We start from the raw sequence: 12,288 nt of genomic DNA on the forward strand, positions 1-12,288 counted from the left end.
CAAGGAAGGATAGTGGCTTTATTCTTCATTACATGGATTTTCACTAGGTGTGGCCTCACTTCTGTTTATTTTAGAGAAAAGATATGCATCTCAGTGAATACTTAAGTGAAAATTTAAAAGCAAATAACTATACAACCCTAATTAGAGTAGATACTAAAATTAGAGTGCTGGAAATAAAGTGATAGAGGAATTTAATGGAAATTTTTTAAATATTAATTTCTAGAAAATTTGGAATGTTTCTAGAAACATTCTTTTAATGTGACAAAAAGTCTGAAGATGAAGCAAGAACATGTTGTGGAACCCTCTTTAGTTTTGTTAAGGATTTTTGATTATTTAAAAAGGGATTGGCTCAACATAATTAATTGCCTGAGGGTTATTTAAGAACAGGCAGGTACAAATGTTGAATTTCAAGATTCCACTTTGGGTCATTGAGTGGATGACACTAATGTGCTCTGAAATATTGAACAGAGCCAGAGAAAGCAGACTTTGAGGAAGTATGAACATTCCATTTTTTTAAAATATAATTTTGAGTGCTTATGAGATATTCAAAAGAGGGTATCAAAGGTGCCATTGGATCAATGTGTCTTGCAAGATTTAAATGAGAGGTAAGAAGTTGGAAAATGCCAATTATAGCTATTCACTGGGAACTTAGGAGTTGCTGATAAAGATTAGGAAAAGTGTGGAGAGAAGAAAAAGGAACTTCAGGCAAAACCTTGAGAAATATCAGGATATAAGAGACATAGAAAAGGAAGACGAGGCAAAGGGTGAGATAAGATTCCAGTGAAGTTGAAGAAAACCTTAAAAGAGTTTTGTAGCACAACCTCAAGGTAAGAGAATGTGTCAGGATTGAGAGAGATGATCAAACAGCATCAGATGCTGCTGAGAAGACAAACAAGGACTGAAAAGGTGGGACATGTATGCCTGCAGTGTCCTGAAAAGCAGTCCTGAAAAGCAGCTTCAGTGGAATGGCCAAAACCACATAAGCAGAGGGTAAAAAAATAAAGATAAATAAAGCAGACAACTACATATCTGCCTATGAAAGAGAAAATGTCCTTATTTTTCATTATTTGAACTAGAAGAAGACATTGGAGCACACAAACTGTTTAAATGCTAAATGAACAGATTTTAAAAGGGCTATGTTGAAGACAAAGGACAGAAGGAGAATGAATGATGATGAAAGATACCTGGCAAGATGGGAAAGCCTGGGATAGAAGGAACAGATCTGATTTTGGCCTCAGATATAGAAGGGACATTCCACCGCCCCCCCCCCCCCCGCAACTCTAAGAAGAAATTAAGACTTGAGAATAGATACTAATGCAAATGTGAGGTCTCAGTCAGCTATGATTTCATATTTACTCACTTCTAATTTCTCTTTGGAATAAAATGAAAAGCTTCTGTTGAGAGAGGAAGTTGGAGGGATATGGGGAAGTACTTTGAAGAAGGTAAAGAAAAAAGTCTTAGAAGAAGATGGATTTGAGCAAGATTAGGCTGTTGGATCATTGGGCAGCATTAAGAGTTAAATTAAAGGTTAATTGTCATGAAGTTGTGGGGATGCAAATATGCCTGGTTAAAAAGTTAGCAAGTTTGTTTTCCATGACCTAGAGAAACTACTAGATCAATTGATCTAGGAATTGGGTTTTGACACACATGCATGATGAAAGGTCAGTGGAACAGGGCAAGCAAAATATTGGTAAGAGAGTGATTGAAATGATGAATCAGCATTTCACCTGGTTAGGGAAGAATGCAGATATGTCTGGAATCTAAATGAGTAGAAGTGAGAAAGTCAATAATTTAGAGGATTCAAGACCAAATTTTTGATAACTGAATCACATCATTGAACACAAAGTGGATTGTCTTAATATTTTATTTATGGGACTGATCAATGGTACTGAGTTATGATGCTTTAAATTATGGCACCAGAATTGGGCAATTGCATTTCAATAACAATATAAAACCATCCTGCAAGGGTATTTTGGGTAGGTGAGCCACAGGAATATCAAAGTTACTGCAGTTAATGGTTGGACATGTTGTAGAGAATCAAAGGGAATTTCAGAGAGAATTGTGGAAGATAATTAAAAAATAGAAAAAGTGAGCAAAGGAAGTTGTTAGGAAACCATTTCAAATAAGAGTTCTAAGAAGAATTGTCTGTAATTGGCATGATTTATACCTTCATCAAGGAGTATTCCTTTTATTCTATTTAATGCTTTATGAATAAAATTTTACTTTTTATGATTTCCATTTTGGTAGATTTTCTTCCTTTACATTTAAACTTGTTTGAATTACACGTTATCCTTATATTTTATCCTTTCTGGGTCATTTGTTTTAGGTCTTGTATGAATAAGCTGGATTTTAAAAAAACTCTACTTTTTAATAGGGGAGTTCAATCAATCTATATTTATTATAAGTGATGCAGTTGATTTTATGATGTTAATTTGTTTTATACTTTTAATTTACTAAGTTTTCTTTATATGGGTTAATTTTGGGTCTTTTGTAAGATGATATCATATATACTCTTTATAGTCTACGGACTCTATACAGGTGTTTGGTTATATACATGGGAATTTAGGAAAAATCTCCTTGAGTTTGATTCAGATTTAGCATTTCTTTTCTTTTCTTTTGTAGTACTGGGAATTGAACCCAGAAGGCCTTTTTACTTTTTATTTTGAGACAGACTCTCACTAAGTTACCTAGGCTGACCTCTAACCTGTGGTTCCCCTGCCTCAACTGCCAGAGTCTCCCTGATTATAGGTGTGTGCCAACAAGTCCAGTTTACCATTTCCTTCTTGTTTGGCTATTGACAGAATTTCCTTATCTGTCCTTTATTTCTTCAACCATAAAAAGTGAATAATATTATTACCTATCTCATTGAATTGTTAATAGAATTACAAAATTGATTTCATGTAAAGAATTTTCAATTTTTGTAGTATGTTGAAAGTTCTCAAACAAACAAACAAACAAAAAAACAGCCCTGGTTGTAAAGTTTGCTTATTTGCTTTTATTTTATCTTGACTCAGGTTTCAGAATATATAGATTCTATTTTTTTTCCACTAGAGGTCACCTCTGTATTATAAAAAGCACATTTCAACCACATTTATTTAATTCTTACACAAGATTTCCTCCTTCATTCCTTGGGATGGACTGGACAATGAGCCTCACATCCTTTCTCACAACGTTCTCCATAGGAGAGATTAAACATCACAGTTTCAGAGGACATTCCAGACTGCAAGTCCTGAGGACATCAAGATAGTCCTTAAAACTGGGGTAGGGTTGGTGTGCTGGAATTGTAGTTCCAGTGATGGACATGTCTACACTCTTCTCTAAGTCCCCATGCCTCTTGTGAATTCGAGGCATCTGACAAGTGTGTTAAGGTATCACCCAGCATGGGACCGCAACATGAAAGGTATTGGCTGTGGAACCTAATGACCTTGGTATTGTAAATTACTAACGATGAGATAATTTCTGGTCGGATTACTTCTGAGAATTTCAGTTTCTTTAAAGAAAAATAAAAAAGATGAAGGGGATAAAAATCCATATTCCCAAAGGCTGTTCTAAGTAAGATAATATTTTATGAGAACTTGGTTTATAGTAGGAGTCTAGAATTGATAATGACCTTATTTTCCCAGTTGTGACCCATTTCTCTTAGTTTGTATTCTTGCATGTAGTTAGATTACTTTTTTCATCACACGTACCTGTACAGCAACACATAATATATTGACTCAGGGAAAACTACGTTGTTAAAATGGGAATAACATTTTATGTATTTCAAAGAAGATTCCAGAGGAACTTGCTGATAAGCACTAGGAGTATTGATGTGGGGACTCTTTCTTAAAGTGATGAGCACTGTTCTTAATAGCAACAGAGTTTCTTTCTTTAAATATAGGAAAGAGGAGAACTGGCTCTGGGAAAGGGATGGAGGAAGAATGACCATACTCTTTTCTTAGGTTCATTATAGCAATTTGTTTTTAGGACACAGAGGTTATTCATTGGATCTCCATGGCCACGTCCAACCTGAGTAGCTACAACACCGGCCCCTTCACCCTTTCAGGCATCCCTGGACTTGAGCAGTACCATGTCTGGATCAGCATCCCCTTCTGCTTTGTTTATTTTGTGGCCATCATGTGCAATAGCATTCTTCTCTATCTCATTGTGGTGGATCACAGTCTTCATGCACCCATGTTCTTTTTCCTTTCTATGCTGGCCTTGACAGATCTCATACTGTCCACTACATGTGTCCCCAAAACCCTTAGCATCTTCTGGTTTGGTCCCCAGAAAATCAGTTTTCCTGGCTGTCTCACCCAATTATTCTTTTTGCACTACAGTTTTGTCCTGGACTCAGCTATACTGCTGGCCATGGCGTTTGACCGCTATGTGGCCATCTGCTCTCCTTTGAGATACACCACTATTTTGACGCCCAAAGCCATTGTCAAAATTGCTGTGGGAATCTCTTTACGAAGTTTCTGTGTTTTTGTCCCGTGTGTTTTCCTGGTGAATCGTCTACCTTTCTGCAGGGCACACCTCATACCTCACACCTACTGTGAGCACATAGGTGTTGCCCGACTCGCCTGTGCGGACATCTCCATCAACATCTGGTATGGTTTTTCTGTTCCCATCATGACAGTGATTATAGATGTGATCCTAATTGCTGTCTCCTACACCCTCATCCTCTCTGCTGTTTTCCGCCTCCCTTCCCGAGATGCCCGTCAGAAGGCCCTTGGCACCTGTGGGTCCCATGTCTGTGTCATCCTCATGTTCTATATTCCGGCATTCTTCTCCATCCTCGCCCATCGCTTTGGACATAATGTCCCTCGTACCTTTCATATTATGTTTGCTAACCTCTACGTGATTATTCCGCCTGCACTCAACCCTATTGTCTACGGAGTAAAGACCAAGCAGATCCGGGACAAAGTTGTTCTGCTCTTTTCCAAAAGGTCCCAGTTATAGAGGCTAGTGCCTTGGGGCATGGGGGCAAGTTCCTAAAGCCTGTTAGGTCAAAGACTAAATCTGTAGCCTGTGACTTCAGAGAAAGAGCACATGTAAAAATTCCTTATTAACCAGAACTCGTGTTTCTTTTGTTTTTTGGGGCAGAAGTCTGTTCAGTCACCTCAGATATAAGAAAATAAATTCTGTGTAGAAAATAAGAAATATTTCTTTTGCTTGTAGAAACAAAAGTTTTTGTAACCTGCTTGTGTAACTTCTCATGATTCTTCTAAGATAATCTAAAAGTTTTCATGAAACAATAAAATGACTGGCATCTCACTTTCATTGTAAAAATGTCTCTAAGGAATCTGAATTATTTTTTCTTTTCAGATTTATGAATCATATTAGTTTCTTTTTAATCACAGAAGGTTAGGGAGTTATGACTGTGATGATTCTGTGAGAACCTGGATTTTGATATATCCCATGTATGTCCTGGCACATGCGTGGTGATTTAATGTTTATCCAATAAATGGCAAATAATCATCAAGTTATTAAACTAAGAATACTGACTTCTTTTCCTTAGGCAAAAGTAGAAGGCAATGCTAAAACCTGAAATCATCTTTTACTCAGTATGAGAGAAAAATAAATAAAAATAAAAGGAGGAAGCTAAATTCCCATGGCCTTTAAGGTGGGAAAACATGCTCAAACTAAAAAGACTGTTGAAGACTGGACCAGGTGAAATGTCTGGTGGTCCCAATCTCTTCTTCAAGTTTGAATTTCAATAGAAATGTAGTCCAAGATAAAATATACATCTCTATTTGTATGACTCATTGTCTCTTCAAATCCAGTATATTTAATTTGGCAGAGTGGAAGAGGGATGATTCAGAAAGAAGAATTAGTGTATTTAAAGACACAGAGTTGGAAAAAAAAAAAAAAAAAACTTGCCCATCAAAGTAACTGGGTTTAGGAAGAGAGAACAGCAAAGGTCAGACTGCAGACCATAGAAAAATTCAGATCATTTAAAGCAATTTGTTTAATGGTCTAAGAATAGAGGGGAGTGAAGGGATGGGAAGGGGTATGGGGGAAGGAATGATAGTAGAGTGAAACAGACATTATTACCTCATGTACATGTATATGACCAATGTGATCGTGCAATATGTATAATCAGAAAAATGAGAGATTACACTCTGTTTATGATCTATCAAAATGTATAAATGCATTCTACTGTCATGTACAAGTAATTAGAACAAAAAAAATAAAATTTTTTTTTTAAAAAAGAATAAATGAAAGCCATGGAAATTGTAGGCAAGATGGCAACAAAGTTCAAATTTTGTATTTTAAAACATTTCTCATAGATCTATTGCTTTGCTACGGTTCTTGCATGGGGCTGGGTCCCACCCGGTTGAGCAGTCACCCTATCCTGCCCCTTCACATTCACTTTCTCTGTTGGTAGCCTGGGCAGCTTCTTCTGCCCAAAGGAAACCCTAACCTTTGCACTTGCCTGCAGGAGAGGCAAACTCAGCTCCAATTAGAAATGGACTAAGAGATTACCTGTCTGTGGGACTGAGTTCAGGAAAAATAACTTGGATTCCATATGGCAAAAAATAACTCAGTGGGAGTTCAAGTGGCTAGACAGGAGCCACATTAACATGTATAAAATATTATAATAGATGTGAAAAATTTCCATTAATCATATACTCAATCATTTAAAAATAGTGACAAGATTTACATGTAAGTAAATGGATTGTGGAAACTTCCATTTTGAAATATTTAATTTGAACTGGATCATGAGAACTAACTAGCAGCTGACTGTTAAGGCATCACTCCTAGATCATGCTAACAGAACTGTAACATTTGTGTGTGAAATAATATTTATTTGTTGTTTTTATTTAAGTGAGATAAAGAATAGAGGATATATACATATACTTTTAAATTTATTATTATTATTATTTTTTTTGCATAGTTGGGGATCAAACCCAGGGCCTTTCACATTAATAGGAAAGTGCTCTACCACTGAGCTACCAACTGAGACAATCTTTTGAAATTTAAAGATGTGAATTATAAACCAATAAGGCCAGACATCAGAACATATTCCTATTTTAGTCCCATGGAAATAATTCACCATAAAATTATTTCTAGTGTTATGCGCCAGGCTAAGTGGGCAATGACCAAACAGGCTCCATTTTACCCTGAGACTTCATGTCATGTAGGAAATGCTTCTCCCACGGGAACACCCTGCCTCTGTACCCATCAACAGTTATTTAGCATAGCGTGTTTGGCAACACAAAATGGCAATTCTTATACAATATAAGATTGTTCTCCCTCTGGGTTCCATTTTTCTTGGGCAGGTTACCCTAACATTTGTTTAAATGTTAGTAACCATTCTCTGATTGTCTTAGCAGCAGCCACTTACGATTAATGTACTGACATGCTTTACTTATGGTATAAAAAGTGTACTCTAACCCTTGGAGGGGGTTGAAGGGTGCAGACTTGCAGCCTGCCTCTCTGTCCTGCCAGCTGGTGAATCTGGATCACTAGCTGATAAATAAAGCTGGTTCCACTTCCTGATTTAAGATGGACTTGGTGATTTATCATAATCTCGCCATGACACTAGTAGCCTGTTTTTTTTTTCTTTTTTGGTACTGGGGATTGAACTCAGGGGCCCTCAACCACTAAGTCACATTCCCAGCCTTATCTTGTATTTTATTTAGAGACAGAATTTCACTGAGTTGCTTAGCACCTCACTTTTGCTGAGGCTGGCTTTGACCTTGTGATCCCCCTGCCTCAGCCTCCCAAGCTGCTGGAATTACAGGCATGTGCCACCATGCCCAGTTTAGCCTGGCTTTCTTCTGACAACATTAAAGCCATGTACCAGGTGTTCTTGTAAAATTCATGTAAATTGCCCAGAACAATTTCCTTTCCATGCAATCAAAAGAAAGAAAAATTATTTCATAAAGGGGAGAGAATACAACAAAGGTAAGAATTGTAAATTTTCATGTTCTTCCAATAAAAATGATGGACCCGAAATTTGGCTTTTATACTAAAAAAACACTGGTGTGCATTTTAACACTTTAACAGGTTTTTTTTTTTTTTTTTTTTTTTTTTTTTTTTTTTTGTCCCAGGTTTTAAACCAGGGGTACTTAGCCACTGAGTTACATCCTTAGTTCTTTTATTTTTTATTTTGAGACAGTGTCTCACTAAGTTGCTTTAGGGCCTTGCTAAGTTGCTGAGGCTGGCTTTGCACTTGTGATCTTCCTACCTCAGCCTCCCAAGACGCTGGGATTACAGGTGTGCACCACTGCGCCTAGCAAATAGGTGTTTTAAATAAATTATGAGTCTTGAAATACTTGTTGTAAAGAGGTAGGCATTGAACATAGAGTTATTCCTATTATTCTGTCGAATCAGAAGGAAACATGCCTATGGATGAGACAAAGGCAAACAAACCAGCAGTTGTGAAGCCTACATCTTAAGTTTACTGCTGAATAGTTCTGTGGGTACAATAGCCAGACACACAGGAGTCACCACATGCAGGGAAGTTAAATTGGCTGTTAGATTTGTAAGATAAAAGCTTAGGTGAAAAATGAGATTTGGGCCTCCAGAAATTCTTAACATAACAGGTAGTTCTAACCATTTTTCTGTAGGAATATATTTTGTTTACTTATATCATTTTTACTACTAATAATTTTAGTTTTATCTCCAATAGTGGAAATGTAGCAATCATGCCAAGATCAGGATCAATACGAATGAAGGTAGAGGAAATAGTAAATGCTAAAAAATCTGGGGTGGGAACAAAATTAGATTTAAAGTAAGAAATGACATAATCAAATGTCTCCTTTAGAAAGAACTTCAGTCGGCAGCGTTGGAAATACATTGTGGAAGACAAAAAGGGAAATAAGATGATCTAGTAAGAAGCAATCGGAGTAATTTAGGCAAGACACTAAGGTAGCTGTGCAATGGACACAGAGAAAGGATGGAATTAGAAGATAGTTAAGAGGAAACAGCAATCATTTGGCAGCAATAAACTCGTGGATGTTTATCCGGGAGTAGCGCAGCACTGAAGGAGGAACAGGCCTGGGGGACACAACAGGTGTAACCTAAAGTGGCAAATTTAGCCTAAGAGATTTCAAAGAAGTTGCCACTCGATGCCCGTCAGGAGCATCCTCCAACAGTCCTTTAAAGGAGGCAGTGTCTAGGACTTGGTCTACTTCTGTCCCAAAAGAGTGAGTTCCAAAAGACTTTCCTGCTTTCGTGCTTTCCTACTCACATTCACATATATCCTGCTTGTCCAGAGAAAAATAAAATTTATATCAATCTACTGCTCTACTTCTCAATACAGATTATGGAACGTTCACTCTGAAACATAGTCTTAGACTACTTTGAAGAGGGTCTTGTAATTTTCATTTTAACCAGTGCCCTGGCCTATCCATCTTATTTTATTTTAATCTTATTTTTTTATTTAATTCTTTTGTTTTTTATTTTTATTTTTACTGACTGTATTTTGATTCATTGTACACAAATGGGGTACAACTTTTCCTTTCTACGGCTGTACACGATGTAGATTCACACCATTCGTGTAATCATACGTGTACATAGGGTAATGATGTCTGTCTCATCTTTCATACCCCTGCTCCCTCACCCCTCTCATTTCCCTCCATGTAATCTAAAGTTCCTCCATTCTTCTCTTACCCTCCGACCCCCATTATATATCATCATCCACTTATCAGGGAAGACATTTGGCCTTTGGATTTGGGGCATTGGCTTATTTCACTTAGCATGATATTCTCCAATTTCATCCATTTATCTGCAAATGCTATAATTTTATTCTTTTTATGGCTGAGTAATATTCCATTGTGTATATATATATATATATACCACAGTTTCTCTATCTATTCATCTATTGAAGGACATCTAGGTTGGTTCCCCAGTCTGGCTATTGTGAATTGAGCACAAAAAACTTGGAATGGACCCACCTTTTGACCCAGTTATTCCACTCCTTGGCCTATACCCAAAGAACTTGAAATCAACATACTATAGTGGCCTATCACTCTTTATTATGAGTTTGCCACTCTGCATTTGTCACTAGACATTTTCACATGCATTACCTTAATCTGTCATTTCTATGCAATATTCAATCTTGAATATTTAATTGAACATTCAACATTCACTCTTTCTATGCAATATTCAATTTCTATGCTAATATTCAATTAACAGTTACTAATGCTATTACTAAATTGTTTTCTTTACATGGAGATTAAGTAACTTGCCCAAGGTACTTTTCTCTGGTTAGGACATGAGCTTGAAATCTATGTAATATGATAAGCACGTGACCTTCCACCCACATGCATGTCAGCTCTTGTGCAAAGGTAAATGCAAAATAAAGAAAGAAATAAAAAGCACCTTGCACCTTGAAGCAGTGGTGTGTGTCAATAGAACTTCTTCATTTTCTTCCCTTGAGGTTTTAACTACCTGCACCCCTTGGGTTTTAACTACCTCTTTCCCTGATTGAGCAGTGATCAGAGAAAATAAATGGACAGGGAAGCAACCTCTCCACCCAGTTCCTTCCCTTCCATTCATTTCCTTGATTGGTTTGTTTGCCCCTCTTGAAAATTTTCTGTTTGTATGCACCATACTTTACTTCTTTCCCTTTGACCTAATCCTCAATATTAGGTGAGTGTTAGCTGTTTGAAGGGGTTTGACTGGAACTTGGATTTGGAGAGAAAGAGTGAATGAAAAGCTCAACCCTTCATTTCTGAGTAGCTGTGGACTGGGAACTACAACTTTCCCTCCTGAGCAACTCCCAGTTATACACTGAGGTCATGGTCTGCAGTACTTGTATTTATGCTCTATTGCATGGGCATCAAAAAATGAGAAGAGATGGACAGTTGTGTATGAACAATTACACAACTGGGTTAAGTATGGCCATGGTTAGTGTTGTTCAGAAAGTTTCTGTGTCAGGCACTAGACAAGGACCCACAACTGTAACTTAAGGAATAGAATCGAGTGTGCTGATATTTGTGTGTGCCCAGGGATGCTATTGTTAGTTTTCATGCACTGTTTCTGTTTTCTTCTTCATGTGTTCTCACTGCTGGTGACAATACTGACAATGAGAAATATAATCTAATTAGGGGAAGTAAACTTGTTGCATGTTTATTATGTTCCAGGCACTGCACTAAAGAGTATTTTCTTATGTGTCTCTTCTTGTCATAATAACTGCCAAAAGTAGAGATATTCGTTTTTTTTAAAAAGCAAGGAACACAGGAGCCATATGGTTCAAATAACTGGCTAAATTCACATGGCTAGTATGTTGTGGAACCAGGATTAAACTAAATTGTGCAATACAGCTTTCTGGCTCCAGAGTACACACTCTGTACCAATATTTTATTGGGACACTGTGGGCACCCCATGTACTCTAATTCTATTCAATAAAATTAACACCAATTCCATTGTATTATCGAATCCATAGTTCACATCTAAATTTTCCTACTTATTAAGTTCCACACATAAAAGAGATCATGCAGTATTGGTTTTTTGTGCTCATCTTATTTAATTTAGCTTAATTTTACCCACTTTCATTCATATTGTTACAAATGATATAATCAGCCCCTTTTAAGGTTGAATACTATTCCATTTGTAAAGAGGGTGCATAGGCTGGGAGAGGGGGATGTTTGGGAGAAAGAAATATGTTGCCTAAATGGCACAATATTTCAAGAGAAATGAGCTTTAGTGGACTGTGGTCACTATAATAAAGAATAGTGCATTGTGTATTTCAAAATAGCTAAACTAATAGATTTAAAATTTTTCATCACAATAAAAGATGTGAGTATGTAAGGTGATGGATTTAATTAGTCTAACAGTCATTTGATATTGTAAATATGTATAAAATCATATTTCCCCCATTAAATATGCATGTAATTTTAATTTTTTAATTAAAAATAAAATAAAAAGTCTATTATTAATTGCATTCTATACCTAGTTTGTTTAAAAAGAAGTCAATCATTCTGCTGCCCTGTATAACTAATTAGAAGAACAAAAAAGAATCCAATCAAGAATCACATTGCATTTGATTGTTCAATTCGTACATTATTGTAAGTCAGAAATGTACTTTTCCCATCTAACTCCTCTCACCTTTTAATGGTATTGACTTGTTGGAAAAACAACAAAAACAGCAGACTATCTTTTAGATTGCTGCATATTGTAGAATGACAAGTCTAAGAGTTAAATTTCCATCTGTGTGCCCCTGTGTGCTTGGGAATGCTTTTATGAATATCTCTTGTATTTGAGTTCATGGAAATATAAAAACTAGAGAATACCTTTTCTTAGTATGTATGCCTAAAGATGACCTCAGACAAACTTGGGCAGCTGTGATTCAAG

At 36.6% G+C, this 12,288-nt stretch overlaps 1 protein-coding gene across 1 annotated transcript; it reads left to right on the forward strand.

Annotated features, from left to right (window-relative positions):
- Window positions 1-3,993: 3,993 nt before the first annotated feature.
- On the forward strand, window positions 3,994-8,477 carry LOC124959764 (olfactory receptor 52H1-like). The gene is made up of 2 exons (XM_047518132.1): window positions 3,994-4,908; window positions 8,454-8,477. Exons 1-2 carry the CDS (start codon window positions 3,994-3,996, stop codon window positions 8,475-8,477), a joined length of 939 nt encoding a protein of 312 aa, XP_047374088.1.
- The last annotated feature ends 3,811 nt before the right edge of the window (window positions 8,478-12,288 follow it).

The sequence above is a fragment of the Sciurus carolinensis genome, chromosome 11 (assembly GCF_902686445.1).
Source record: "Sciurus carolinensis chromosome 11, mSciCar1.2, whole genome shotgun sequence".
Classification (NCBI taxonomy): Eukaryota; Metazoa; Chordata; class Mammalia; order Rodentia; family Sciuridae; genus Sciurus; species Sciurus carolinensis.

Excerpts from the sequence above, each read along its gene's own strand:
- LOC124959764 (XM_047518132.1), top strand. The coding sequence starts at position 3,994 with ATGGCCACGTCCAACCTGAGTAGCTACAACACCGGCCCCTTCACCCTT. Across the intron at positions 4,909-8,453 it reads AGCAGATCCGGGACAAAGTT|TTAAATTGGCTGTTAGATTT; the intron begins GTTCTGCTCTTT and ends CATGCAGGGAAG.